This window comes from Pterocles gutturalis, unplaced genomic scaffold (assembly GCF_000699245.1).
Source record: "Pterocles gutturalis isolate BGI_N339 unplaced genomic scaffold, ASM69924v1 scaffold6307, whole genome shotgun sequence".
In the NCBI taxonomy this organism is placed as follows: domain Eukaryota; kingdom Metazoa; phylum Chordata; class Aves; order Pterocliformes; family Pteroclidae; genus Pterocles; species Pterocles gutturalis.
In genome coordinates this window covers 1-15,633 of record NW_010107836.1, presented here as the reverse complement: position 1 = coordinate 15,633, position 15,633 = coordinate 1, and the positions used below count along the sequence as shown (strand labels likewise).

The 15,633-nt window shown below is 36.4% G+C and overlaps 1 protein-coding gene across 1 annotated transcript; it reads right to left on the bottom strand.

Annotated features, from left to right (window-relative positions):
- Window positions 1-1,190: 1,190 nt before the first annotated feature.
- Window positions 1,191-14,821, bottom strand: PDCD6IP (programmed cell death 6 interacting protein; the record flags this gene model as incomplete). Its single annotated transcript, XM_010072377.1, has 13 exons — window positions 1,191-1,858; window positions 2,653-2,873; window positions 3,237-3,369; window positions 4,245-4,333; window positions 5,263-5,397; window positions 6,782-7,030; window positions 7,805-7,974; window positions 8,454-8,565; window positions 8,940-9,117; window positions 9,846-9,969; window positions 10,685-10,907; window positions 12,048-12,179; window positions 14,721-14,821. Coding segments are annotated over 13 exons (2,036 nt in total), but the record flags the coding sequence as incomplete, so codon positions are not given.
- Window positions 14,822-15,633: the final 812 nt, after the last annotated feature.

Here is a 15,633-nt window from a genome sequence, read left to right as displayed (position 1 = left end):
CTTCTAACAGGGTTAATAAATTTGTTTAGAGTTAGATACTCTGTGAGGGATGCTCATTTTCATCTTGTGATCTGCATTTCCTATGGGGGTCAGGGAGTATGAAAGACAAGCAGTCTTCACAAAATAATTGGAGTGATCGCAAAGCGAGAAGAACTTGAGACAGAAAGAAAGAAGCCCATATGGATACGTATGCTGCTTTCTCTATGAGGAAGAGTACTCATGATCCAGTGAGGTTTCCACCCAGATGCTACAATAACTGGCACCCTCTAAAACCCCATACTAAAATATACCTCAATATTTTAATCAGGCACTTAAATAGAAAAACAAAGCAGTAACATTTAACATAGGCATTGGGATAGCTATTCCGTAAGGCCAGAACATCTTGTATGAAGCACTCAGGAAATTAACTGTCCCACAAAACCTAGTAACTGATGTCAAGGGATAAAGGAATGAAGAGTCCCTCACTGACAAGCACGTTAAAAAAAAAAAAAAGAAAGAAAGGAAGACTGAAAGATGGTTAGCAAATATTTGGTAGAAGCCATTAACTACAAACTTATATTCTCCACTATCTCATGCAAAATGTAGTGCAAGGTTATTAAATCCTTGAGAAAATGGATTAAAAAGTAAACATTTAATGTGCTTTAATCTACAAGATATTTTTTTTTCCCCCTACAAAAAAAAAAGTTGCACCACTGATAACAAGCTCCCTGAGGGAATACATGAATTTTTTCAAGGGAAAAAAGTAATCATTAAAAAACACGATCTAAAAAGCTCCAACCACCAACAGTTGCCCCATTTTGAGGTGTAAGACATTTCTGATCAACATTTCTTTGGAAAACTTGAGTTAGATCAACTAGCCTCTGATCCTGTAAGAGCGACCCTGATCTCCCTTCTTTTAAGTAATATTCTGGAAACAAGAATGACCATTCTTTTAAAATGGTAATGAAAATATTTTAGTCCAATATTCTTTAAAGTTATACTAAAATTCTACATGCAGGACTTCATCTACCAACATTTAAATGGTTAATTATAGATTCTGTCACAAAAATACAGAATCAAGGAAAGGAGGTGGAAATTTAGTTGTAAGGTTAAGCACTTGAGAAGTTACCTTTATGTTATGCAAGTCAAGGGACAAATGAAAGAATCTACAGACACACAAAACACGTTTTTATGGCAATGAGAATGCCAAGTGTTTAAACCATTCTTAAGTCATTTATTTTTTTTACTGATGATTTACAAGGCCTTGATTATTAGACAAAATAGCATATTTAAACTAAACTCAAAAAAATACAAACCAATAGAGAATAGAAGGAAATGCTATACGGTTCCAGAGAATATATCACACCCAGTGCAGGCACTGCTTCATTTTTCTTACCTGAACCCACTTGTTACTTATAGGATTTTTGCAAAGAAATAGTTTGGTCTAGCCAACATGTAGTGTACAGTTTCAGACCACTTAACTAGCCTCTAATTCTGGCATTAGTCTACAGTCTAAACCACTGCAGCAGATCTTGCAAAGTGTTTAGTGTAATCAGAAACTGATCTAAACATTTTTGAGTAGTTAACAATAAGCAGGAGTTATAGACTGCATACAGTTCAGTATGGTACACTAACCGAAGCTAAAAGGTTTAGTACGCTTATTGCCGATTTCTCCCAAATTTTAACAAGCAGAACTTCTTTGCAGATACTTTATTGCTGAGGGTAATAAGGCTGCTGAGGAAAAGGGTATCCAGGTTGTTGAGGTGCTGGATATGGTGCTTGTCCAGGGTTTTGAAACACAGGCGAGGGTGCATACGGCAGATTATACTGACCATACATGTACGGATTATAGCCCATTGGCATCGGCATCTGGCAATACCTATGTTGGGAGGGAGGGAAATAAAAAGAATACTTAGTTGTAAAACACTGATGATGTTAATTTGCAAATAACACATCAATAGATACAAAAAGACATGCAATCACCACATATGCTTTCCTTTCATCTTCCTTTTTGTGCAGCAGAAAGCATGGTGACTTTCAAGGATCAAACATGAAAAAAGTTACAACACGTGGAACAGAAATGCAGACAGAAGGTGGACTACAGGCAGCTCGCTGGAACTAGAACTGATCTAAATTGATTCTCTGATGTTTTATATAATTGTACATATTTTAACATTTGCTGAGCCTCCTATTGAAAGGAGAGAGCAGCTGCCTTCAGTTCCTTGTGATGACTCCAGAAAGGCAGAAAAACACATCAGAAGAAAGCACACTACCCAACCAGAGTTTTTTCTGCATTTTTCATCATCTTTAGCAAGATACCAAGATGTGAAAAATGAGATATGCCAACACTTTTGAGGTAAACAACACCATCTCATTATGCAAGGGCTGGCAATAGTCAACACATCACAGTTAAGGAACTGCTGTCTTATCTCCTCCCTTCTCCTTTAAAAAAGACAAACTACAAAAGCCTAAAATGAACTCTCCCACAAATGATACCAGCAAATTACTCCAACAAGAATTACATGATCAAAACGACAAAAAAAAAAAACTTGACTCAAACATGAAACACACCTCAGTTATAACAAGAACTGATTTTACAGTGTCACATGCAACAAACAAGTGCTTTTCGATAATGGCATAACAAAGAACTGCTGAAGTGCTCCCATGGCTTACCCTGGGTAACCTGGGTAAGTTGGGTAAGGAGGTCCCTGTGCCTGTGAAGGTGCAGTACTTGCTGCAGGTGCACTGGCTCCTGGAGTAGGAGTACTAGCAGGAGCAGCCGCAGGAGCAGCAGGAGATGCAGCTGTTCCAGAGGGTGCTGATGTAGAAGACGAACTGCTTGCTGCAGGAATCACTGGTGGTGGTGGCCGTGCTGGTGGCTGTGGTTTAGTCCCCTACCAAGAGAAAGTGAATTAAGTTGGAGCTTCTTTGTGGAAGTCTTGTAATCAAAAGCGGTGGTTATACGACTGGTTGATTTTTTTTTAAAATGGACATTCCATATTTACTCTATACAGATAATACTGCAAAGCATCTAAAAAGCAACAAGCTTTCCATTTCAAATCTATAAATTATGAACAGCAATAGCACATAATACATCTCTCTGCAAAGTCTTTAGACTTTGTCCTCTATTTCACTTCAACACATTTCCAAAAACACTAATACGTTAAGGAGTGATATAAACAAATTACAGATCGGTTTGGACTTCCAAAGTATGGACCTCCTATTTTCAACCCACTAATTCTGTAGCATATATTTACCACCATGGTTCTGGGTGCTGGAGTAGGAGCCAATGATGCAGCAGGCTTACTTCCTCCACCCGATGTGGTCTGATACGTAGGCAGAGGAATCGCAGGAGCACTGGGTTCCCTAGCAATGCTTTGCTGCAAATCTCTATTAAAAACAAACAAGCAAACAGCTTAGTTTAAGAATTATTTGTTACACACTTCAGCAAGCAAAGCTAAAAAGATACAATAGACTAAATCTAGTGTTAAAAGCATGATCACTGAGCTAGCTTAAACTAAATTCAGAGTCCAAATCACTTCCACAGAAACAATCCTCTAGCCAATCCTCTGATTAACCATTACCTTTATTTTCTAATAATGTCTTTATGTTCCAACTCAACACTGGGTATAGACCACTGAATTAGCCAAAAGCTTTGGGATCAGAAATTATAAAATAGAACATTTAGCAACTTGGATGCTTTCTCAAGAACCTAAGGAAACCTCAAGTTCCAAATGAGAAACCATCTAAACAAATTTACTTAATTCCTCTGATTAACCATTACCTTTATTTTCTAATAATGTCTTTATGTTCCAACTCAACACTGGGTATAGACCACTGAATTAGCCAAAAGCTTTGGGATCAGAAATTATAAAATAGAACATTTAGCAACTTGGATGCTTTCTCAAGAACCTAAGGAAACCTCAAGTTCCAAATGAGAAACCATCTAAACAAATTTATTTAATTAAGTGAGGATGCATCCACAGTCAATATTTTTATTATAGTTGCTGAACTGTATATAGGCACAGCAGAGCAGAATTCAAAGTATATTTTTTTCCATTTATTTCTCCTATCAGCTTTCCTAGTTTTTCAGGGGAGGGGAGAATGGGGTTAACATTAAGGCAAAGAACAGGTGGTAGACTTAACACACCTATTCTCCCTCTCTCATTTAATCAAGTACCATAATAAACATGTCCCTAAAGATTAATTTCTGATAAGTACTTAATTTTTAGAAAGCTTGAAACAACAAAAAACTGAATTCTTACTTGAGCAGCTCATCTCTTTCAGTCTTGCGAGCAAAGACAATGTCACTGCATTTATTTTGGCATTTCAGTTTTGTCAGCTCATTGTAAAACTGGTGAAGTAAAAAAATAACATGCTCAATGAATACTTTCAAGACTCCATGCCAGCATGTTTCTACATATTGATCCGATTATAAGCATTGTATTATAAGTGCCCAGAACCTGCCATTCCAGTAAAGTTTGCTAGTACATTTTCAAAAAGAAGCATTAGTCAGCTGTTGTCCATCCCTGTAACGTCATACAATTTTGTTGGTGCTTTATATACATATATAGATATATGTGTGTGTATAAATATAAAAATAGTTTAAGACAACTAGAAAATGTATTACAACCAGAACAAAACTAGATCACTTCTGGTGATCAACTATTTATTAGTTATTAGTTATCTATTATTTAAAGGATATTTAAATCTTTTTTAAATTTCACTGCCTTCAGTCAGTTCCATCCATTTCATTTCTATAGACAATTCAGATTTTAATTCTCTTTTTTCTTTCAGTGAGCTATCAATAAACCAGCCAAAAGTGCTTGGTACAGAAGCAGTAAGACACCTTTCATAAGCCCAGATCAAAAAACAGCAAGCTAAATAAAACCCTCCTCATCTCTCCTCATGTATGCAGTAGCAGTATATAAAACACTGATCTGATAAGGTGATTAAATACCATAGGAGAACAGATGAAAGAATTCCTCAGATAAAATGGCTCATCTGGGTACTTCGGCATCAGTTCAGCTGTAATTAACACCTTTTCCTATTTTAATATAAAGCAATGCTCAGAAGAGCTTACTTTTCAGATAGAAACAAAGACGACTTTCACAGCTGTCACAGCCAACAAAATCTGAGCAACTCACTGTCCTCACTTTGGTAGTAAAATCCACAAAAATGTACCTCTCATCTAGCACGTCCGCAAAGTTTATTATGATTGTTGATTCACGTCTCATTGTATAAATAAAAAAAATTCTTCCACTCCCTTAAGTGTTACCATACCTTTGTGCCTTCTTTTAAATTGGCTACAAGTTCTACAAAGTTGTCATTTGCTACAGCTAAGTTCTTCAAAACTTCTTCTCTTAGATTCGATTCATTGTTGGATTGTTTCATCTTTGAAAAATCCTGGTGTGCATTCTTAGTAGAAAAGAAAAAAAACAAGCAGTCAAAAATAATGGAGGCTAGACCATGTAAGATTCTGGTTTTTTTTTTCCCCCTGCTCTTACTCATTGCTTCTACCCCCTTTTTCCAATACCAATCTTTCCTCACCTTCCATCCACACACCGTATTTCCCAAAACTTGCCACCTGCCAAGTGCAGTGGCTACTGCAGAACTATACATATAGATATATTAACTCACTGGCAGTAGGTATGAGCTAATTATCTGTTTTGTTGTGGGCTGGCTGCAGCTAATTCTCAAGTTCATACTGCAGACTCTCTTTCAGAGGCTATACTAATTAGGCTCTCTCCTGTACTGCCCTCCATTGATATTCATAAAATCACACTGAAAGTTAGTGTTTATAAGAAGTGCTACCTCAAATTTGGTTGACATTGGCAAGTTATTAAAAGGATATGAAAGTGGAAAACTTACAGATGGATCACCTACATCTCATTTCTTTTGGGAAAATAAACAAACAAGCAAACTTTAAAAGACTTCTTCAGCTGCCAGAAGCAGCCAAACTTGAACTCTAGGACATTCAAACAACAAAGTAATATCCATCAAGATTTTAAAAGTATATTATTTTAAAAGATATCTGAACATAAAATCCTTGAAAAACACAGGCCATATGGTCAGTTAGAAACAATTTTTTCCCTTTTTGAAAAGTCTCTTATTCTTGCAATCCAAGTTGCAGTCAGAGGTTGCAAGTAATCTTGTGCACAAATAGGCTCCATCATTACTCAAAACACTACTGTCACTTGTCCAAGCACTACGACTTCCTCTTTCGCCAAATGCTTCAAGTCTCTAGTGCTATTGACAAATTAAGGCTGAATTTATAAACAAACTTTGGGATATTCTCATTAATTTTTTACTTTGATGAGCTTTGCACATGCTGGAAGTCAAGCACATTGTGAATAGCAATTAGGAATAAACCCAAAAGGTACTTCAGAGATCCAAAATGTCTTCTAGTAGACAGCAAGTACAGATCTCCTGTTATCCCAGAAAGAAGTATTAAAATGGGATGAGGGGAAAAAAACATAACAAACAGTAAACTTTTTGACACACCATTTAAGCATCTTTCAAGGGCAAATCCATCTGCAGAATTGGGCCCAGAAAAGGTCCAAGAAAATTCACACTGGAGCTCTGTGAGAGTCTCCTGAAAATTCACATTTCTTTCCAGCGAACACAAAAACCACCCTTGTATTTTTCAGTAATCAGAGAAGTAAGAGAGTATCAACTGGCCTTTGACAGAGTAACAAACAAAACAGAGCAGAAAGCAAAGTGAGATTTCTAAAGCACTGGAGAGGTACAGGAATTGTTGCTCCTCAGTTTAAGAGGAAGGAAGATATACAGGGTGTTGTACCTGAATGTTTTTGAGAAGTTCTTCCTGCTTCTTTAAGGACTCTTGCACTTTCTGTGTGTAACTTCCATAAATTCTGTCTAACTCAGTCACAGAGATAGCCTCCTCATTTATAGCACCATCCTGTGCAAGTGCAGTCAGGAATTTGCTTGTCATGTCAAAATTTACAGATTTCAGGTCATTTTCCAGTTGTTCTCTCTCCTTCTTAACTTCATCCAGATTGGCCAGCAAAGTTCTTAGGACATTAACAACCTAGGCAATAAAAATTGTCAGAAGTTAGTATGTTTAGAGAAATTACTGCAGAAGTATACTCTATTGCTTGTTTCCATCTTGCACTCCTCACTGATGCTGGCAACACTACTGCATGAGTAGCTGTTTATAAATGCATTTACGATGACAAACCAGGACAAAATGCAATGAAACAAAGATCTTCAAGCATTTCTCAAGCTATATTCTCCTCTAAAGATTTGCTTTCAATAATAACACTGAATTAATACAAGGATTTTTACATCTATTTTTTTAAAAAGCTGATCAGATACCTTCCAATAGGATATTCTAAAAAAAGGTAGTCAAAAACACTGACCTCAAATCACTCCTAGGAGAAAAATTATCATATTGCTGTAGATGAGCCATAACTTTCTTGGAAAGCAAGTTGGCTGAATGGCCTAATACTTTAAAATACTGGCCCATGTCTTTTACATTGCCTAACTGCCCCAAGAACCCGAACACTACACCCCATCACCCTACATAACAATAATATTCTTCATGGATTGCTCCTTTTATAGGAGTCAACCAGTCTTGCTGTCCATGATGACTGAACTTGCTCACACTCAGTGTAACAAAATATAGTCAGGAAGATTTTAAACAAAAAGACAACTTCTTTCCCAAATGTTAGCTACCTCCTGTATCAATTGTGACAGAAATAAGAGCAGCTAAGGATCAGCTTCCATACCAATTCATGGAAGTTTAATTTGTTAGACGAATAGCACTTCTATTCAAAATATGAGACAAATTTCAATACTTTACCTCGCTTCCTTGTAATGTTTTTGCTGGGTTGGCAGAAGGAATGGCTGCGTTGAGCTCAGCCTCTGGCTTACACAGAAGTGCAATCGTATCCCGGTGAGCCTGATAGCGCTCTTTCACTTGCCCATCTGCTTGCACAGCTTTGTCCAAAACATTATGGTAATTGGCTCCCTCTGGTGGTGCAAAGAAAAAAAAAAGGGTGTTGATATAATTTAAAAATCACTATAGCAATGGCCCTGCATAGTTTGACTAACTGCTGTGGAGGAAAAAAAAAAAAAAACAACACACCAAAAACAACCCACCAAATTAAAGAGAAAAATAACATAAAAATACACTAAAGTATTTAAGTGGTAACTGCAACCATATTTTCAGGAGGGCAGCCATTTTTCATTACATATGCTTTCAGAAACTTTAGCATGCACATGCACTCCAGGGGTGCAAAAGCAGCAGCAAATTCTCTTCTATCACATTATCTCTCAACTCCAAATAATGGTGGAGATTGCAATAAGTATATTTAGGCACAGCCTCTCATAAACTGAAATTTGTATCTTTAAAGATAAGACCAGAGCATTGAAACTACTTTAATTTACACAATGAGAATGGACATTTTTAGAGAATTCCCAGAATCCAAAGCACAAAACACGAACTTTACCTGCCCTTAAAGGCTTATAGAGCTCGCTGGATGGTGTTCTCTGCCAGCGTTCTTTGAATTTTGTTCGCAGGTCGTTGTCTGTAGTTTCTTCTTCATCTAACAATCTTAGTGACTAACAGAGTAAAATGTTACATGTATTGTAAGCTGCTCTAAACTCAAAATAACAACATATACCGCTAGTGTAGAAAATATAAAGAATGCTTATACATCCTTTATAAATTTACTTTGCTAAATAAAAGTAGGTGTGAAAGGCACAAACACACAAATTTCTTTAGAACGCTTCCCCCCCAGTTTTAAAATCAAAATACTTGTAAAGGAGCGTCCACATGTGACAGCAGTTTTTGCAGAGCCTGCAGTTACAAAAGTGCTATTAAAGTTACAAGCACTTTGGATAATTGTGCACTTTTTATATTGCCATTTAAAGAGAAAAAGTTCAGTGGTGGTGTTTTTTAAGAATGCTTTAGTGTTAGTGGTTGCTGTGCTTACTTCATCTAAAATTTCTTTGTTCCTTTGTAGCAGGTCAGGCAGATCTTTGATGAGCTGATCAACAGTCTGAATTCCTCCCTTTTCAATCACAGACTTGGACTTGTTCAAAATAGACTGAGGAACAGTATCACCAGACACATCTTCGATAGCAGCAGGAAGATTGAGGGAAGCCAGCACACTGAAGAAGTCAACAAAAGTCAACAAATTAAAGAGCAACTTGTTTGTTGTATTAGATGGTTTTATCCTGTAAATAACACTGCTACCCAAACAAACAATCACAGTCAATAATAATGGAAACAGAGTATAATGTAGTCCTGCACAGAAATTTCAAACTGAAAATACTACACTTATTCCTCGTGTATACCTCACCAAAAATAAGTTTCAAAGCTCTTAAAAAGCTAAACAAATCCTAGTCTTTTAGCACTTAAAAGAAATGGCAAACATTTTCAGTAATAAATACCTAGCAGATAAAGAACCAGCTGCCTTGAATCACATACGTATCTTTCATCTTGGTATAACTTTTTTTATTATTAATTAAAGAACAAAATTTTTTGGGAAAAATATCATGTGTTGAGTCACTGGTACAATCAAGCTGACCACTGCAATGTGAAAATCCTTCTAGTTTAATGGAACTGCAACTGTTTCTGAGCAAGTATCAGACTCCTAAAAAAATTATGAAAGGTTGAAGAAAATGAAATACCATTTGTTCTTAATATGCTTTCAGTCTTAACAGCCAGAGAAAGGTTGTTGTAAGGACCCCTGGTATGGCTTAAGTTTGCCAGCCTACCATACACTAATAAAAAAAAACACTGCTGCAATCTGGATTTCTCCAGGCTGCAAGGCAACCAGTGTTTATAGGCTGTTCCATTACTCCTCTTTATAAATTTAACAAGAAGTTATACTTACCCATTTGCCAGATTTGTGGCTTCTCTCATCTGGGCTATTAACCTGTTTACTAGATCTGCCTTTCTCTGGTTATAAACACTCACAGATTGCTGAACTTGCAATGGAACCATCTTCTCAAACAGGTCTGCAATGAAAGTAGTATAAATTACTCAAGCTGCACTGTGAGGGTAAAAGGACACAAACATCTTCACAGATCTTCGTACAGGTTGTACTACAGAGATTGATCTAAACAGTTTAAGATACTCTCTCCCTGCTGCCCAAAATGTCTTAAAAACATATTTCTACAGGTCTTTAGAGTTCAGCTTTTAAGACTGAAATTTATTTATTTAAAACAATTGTAGGATTACAAATAACTATATTCTTTATGGCTTCATTTCTAACTCTGCTTTTTTGAAGGAAGAAAATGAGAAAGGTAAGAGAGAATCATTTTTGAGAATTCCCCTGTACAGCCAAAAAACTAAAATTTTTCAGCTTTATGGAAGGCCAGCTAGGTTAGTTGAGATTGTACAGTTTGATACTTTTCCCTTACATTAGTGTTCCTTCTGAAATTAAGAAGGTTGGTTTAATATATAAAATACCGTTGCTGAGAATATCTCAGAAAAATCTTTAAGAGAAAGGCACATTGTAGATAACGATTTTCAACCTGTGATTTATTCTTCCAGTACTTTTTATGATCAAGTAGTAGAACAAACTGGAAAATACAAATGGCACTTTCAAAAAGACTGCTGTACACTTAATACAAATCAAAAGTAAACATTTACTTTTTCACAGTAGAAAGGAACTTTGGTGGGCACGTGTTCCACAAGGTAATAACTACCCTGTGCTGTCCACGGACTTACCAGTGAATTTCTGACTAAGAGGAACAACAACTGGAGTAGACTTCACAAGACTGGCTTTTCCAATGGGCTCCAAATCTTTCAGGTCAGGAACCCGGTCATGGTAAATGAAGTCATTGTCTTTTTTGGCAGCTGTAAGTGCACGATTGATTTTGTCAACCAGATCTTTAACATTTATATATTCATCATAACGAGATGCCACTGTTTTCACCAAGTCTGCTGCATGCTAAAAAAAACCAATAAAAATACAGTTAAAATTAAAAGAATAACTTTTCTTTCTCCCTCTCATATAAACTTGGGAAAACAGATGAGATTCCCAGTTAGCCAAGTAACTACTGCCAACGCATACAATCAATATTACTATTTCCTTTAGAAAACATTATGTATCAAAAAGGAAAAAGGAGATTTTATTCATTTAAATAGTTCGTTGAAAACAAAAAAAAAAAACCCAAAAAACAGTAACCAAGTTAATATCTCACAATAGCTTCACTATGACTCCACAAAATCCAAAAGTGAGCATGACTTAGAGGCAATAACACTTCAAACACCCATTCACAAAAAAACCCTACACCACCATGTCATTTTCATGTTGTTTCATGAAACCCACACCTTGCTTTTGCAGGCACTGCAAATTGTTTCTCAAACCTTGCTCACATTGACAGGAAGAGGCCAGAGTCCTGCTCTTCATATCTGCCACTAACATCCATCTAACCTTGAGCTCAGAAGCTACAGAAATTATGCTGGAATCCTACTGCAAATTAAAATCCAAGGTCTGCTGTCTCTTCCCTTCTGTCTGCTCAGCCTAGATGCAATCCTGAGGTGTCTGTTTTTCCTACATCCAATCTACTGCAGGAGAGATGCAAGACAAAACATTGTCCTTTGTGTCTGTTCAATCCTGATCATATTTGTGCTGTGTGTAAAAACAAAATACTCGGAAGCAATGTCAGCTGAGGTTTACATAAACTCACAGCAATTCAAAAACTCAAACTTCTTGGGATTGTGAAGTGGAACCTGAGCTCCATTAGAAGTTAAGTGTATTTGAAGTTTGCCAAGATATTTTGCCACTTTTCACTGTGCCATAAATCACACAACAGTAGTTTTGGTTGGATACCAAAACTGAATCCATCTTTGTTCTAGCTTTTAAAAAAAAAACGTAAAGATACAGACGTAACATTTCAAGCAGTATCAAACTGCCCACAAATCGTTAAAACATCTTTTCAGCTAATAATTTGATTCATGTGATAAACACACTCCGCAATTTCTGAATACATTACATTCCTAGTTATTTGAATTTTAGAACTCTGAGCTAGCTTTACAGGATTTAAAGTTTTCCCATATTTTTCTGAGAAGAAAAAAAGTTACCTACCTGTAACCTCCCAATTTCTTCACCAAATTTCTTCTGCTGTTTTGCCAGGATGGATTGATGATATTCTGCATTGGCCTGCATAATGCAGTGCTTTGCAGCCAGAACAGGAAACACCTCCTGGAAATAAAAATACTGACCAGGGGAAAGTCCAACCACATTAACCACCACAGACAACATGGGATGCAGGAAGAAAAAGGAAGAAGAAGAAAAGGAAATTAGAATCACCCAATTAATGGTTTAGATAGGTTAAAACATTAGAGATAAATGTCAAGAGACCACGTGACTTTGCATGGATTGAATCCAGACTTTTTAAAATTTGTTCTTGCAAAATTCTTCATTTCCATTATTTCAGATGAACTACAATTCAAACTCAAGCCATGAAGTCACAACATTTACTTCAAAGATTAGAAATGCATGCATGTATTAGAAAGGATAGTTACAAGAACACACCCAAGTGCCTCCAAGACAAAGCCAAGACAAAGTGCTCTTAAAAGAAGGGGAGGGGGAGAAAACAGGCCATGTGGGGTTTTTTGTTGGGGTTTTTGCTCTGTTTGTTTGGGTTTGGCTTTTTTGTTTGTTGAGGGAGTTTCATTTGTTTGGGTTTTTTTTTTAATTTAACAAAGCAATTACACTTAAAACAGCAGCAGGCTTATCAGGAAAGTAACTCTGCAATTATGAAAGCAAAGACCAAATAAAGAGGACCAACAACTACTGACATGGAAAGCAATTTAAAAGTCATTTTTAGGCTTTCATATAAATGCACTTATCTTTGCAGGAGTACCAACCAAGTCATGAAGAAAACATTACGCTGCAGCCCACAGTATAGGCATGGTCTTTGATCAAGGATTTTACTGTTTTATTTCTTAAATCAAGGAGCACTGGAAAACCAGAGTGATGTTTTAAAGACCTCAGTACACAAAGACTTGCTGCTTCACATTTGTGCAAACTTGCTGCCCACCCAGAGATTTAAAAAAAAAAAAATTAAATTAAATAAAAAAGATGGTAAATTTGGAAGACAAAGCTGTCTGGAAGGTCTTGCAACTGGAGTCTGACACAAAGTCAACCCCTATTTCACACTCCTAAACATGTAACTGTTCTCAGAGCTGGTGTTAACTCATGGAACCAGCAAACCTTTCTGTGTTATTTCAAATAATAGACAGATTACTTCACAACTGGAACAGGGTGCAGATCTACGGCTTAGAAAGGTCAACAAAAGACAAAGCAACGGCTTTATTATACCTCATTGCCTCTCGGAAATCCATCATAAACATATAGTGTTAAATCGGCTCAATCTGTGAAATGCCACAGAATGAGTGAGAGGAAACATGTGCATACATAAAAGAATCTATCAAGTTGCAGCCAAGCCAGATATCAATTTATCTTTAAAAAAAAAAAAATTTTTTTTCAAAACTATATATATAAAAAGCCACTGACTGTCCTACAAAGGCATTTGTATAATTTATTGTTTAAGAATAAAAATGCATACTTTTAGGTTAGTACAGTAGCTTTTATCCATAGAGTTCCTATCATTATCAAGATTCTATTCTGCACTAGAAAACAGAGGGGGGAAAAACATTACTGGATTTTTTTCCCCCAGAAGGAAGAAAAGTGCCTTTAGCAAATACTTTAGCAATTATTTTACTAAGATTGCATATTAGGTTATAGGACCAAACATCAACCACTGCCATTTATATTTTATTTATATTTTTTAGTATATTTTCTAGTGTATTTTTAGTAAATCTAGCATATTTCCCATTTTATTTGTAACAAGAAAGACCACTGCAAGCTGCAATAGTTATTTCAGAGTTTTGAAACTATTAATGAATGAAAAAGAACTGCAAATTAGCAGCAAAGGATGCTTCCCTGGGACATTCACTATCAATCTCCCACTTAGCTAGATATTTCAAGAGTCCAACAATATCAAGAGAAAAATCTATCCAACTTTTACATTTATAACACTGCACAAAAGGTTTTCTGCTATTTTATGATTTGAACATAATTGACACATTCGATACATTGAAAACTTTCTCTTTTTAAAGTACTTGTTACACAGTATATATTCAAAAAGCATGAAAAAAGATCCCTCTGCATCTCCCAAAAAGCAAGAGCACTCAAATGAACAGTCAAGACTAAACTGAAATAATTTACAAGCATCAAGATTGTCTGAGGCAGAGGTAGAGGAGAAAGCAGGCAGAAGGACAGAGGACACACACTGACTTCCAGTCAAGTTTTTCATTAACAGGTAAGTGAACAGTACCACCGTGTTCATGCTGTCAACATGAGAGCAAATTTCACATTAAAACATTGAGACTAGAAGCCAATTAAACCCCATTAGAAAGTGTTAGTTTGAAAACCAGATTTAGTAAGGCATTAAGTACTAAGAAGGCATCCCTAAATGCTATCATCGACATTTCAAGTTCACACTAAATGAAATGTGTTGCAGTTAAACACACTTCATGTAATAAGGTTTTACTTATTTTAAAAAAACCACACCCTCTTTTGACTCCTAGATTTTTGACAGTTTTTCAAATTACAGGTTCATTTCCCTTAAATTGAGCAATACATTGTATTTTCTTGAGGATATATTTTAAGTGTATTTCATCAACTAGCTTGTAAACAATAGCTGTTCACAATACCAGCAGATCCGAGATTATTTCCATGAGGGTTACTAACCTTTGGCAACGTATCTTTATATTGACATTGTTTGTAAGCATCACCGTAGTAATCTGCAGCTTGATTAGCTAGTTTAGCTATGATACCATCTTTCATTTTATCTGGGGAGAGGGGGTGAAAAAACAAAGAACAATTATGATTATCATCAGTTTTTACAAGCGAACAGGTAAAATTACTTCATCTTCAAACAGCAACAACTGCATTCCAAGGGTATAGCTTTACATTATAGCTCAAAAGTGGGATCCCATTCTTCTCTCTTGATATCAAGCAGCAGTTTCCAGATTTTCTACTTTAATCATGACGCTGAAGGTTCAGTCAGTTGTACAAGAAATCTTTTGGCAGCTGCTGGCATTTATGGAGGATTAAGAGTGATACTTCACCTAAGTCAGACATATGGCAAGCTGCCAGTAAAAGCCACAGTCCCACTCTTAACTCAGGCAGCTTGTCCCCAGCACTTCCCTTCTGCCAGCACAAGCTTTTGTGCAGCCACAATCAAAGAATTTATCTGAAATCTACTTAGCAAAAAATTTTTTTTCAGGATCTATTCTCTAACCCAACTCCATGTCAGGACTCTCAAAAATTTGCCAAAGTGCAACAGATGAGAAGGGACTAGTCCTTTCCATGGCAGTCCACACCACTGTTAGCTTACAGTGAGAATAGAAACACCATTCCTGGACAGAAATAACCACAGCTCCTCCAAGTGGTATCCAGCAATTCATATCGGAGCTCCATGTGCCTAGTGGCAGCAGCATTCCCTGCCTCACGTCCTCACCCTGTTCCTAAAGCCAAAATGGTTAAAATAAGAACATGCTGCATCTATCTTTATATCCTTTCATAATCACCTCTGGCCTGCACTAGCAATCCATCCTTCCAAGAGAAGGCAGACAATCACAGAATGTTAGAGATTGGAAGG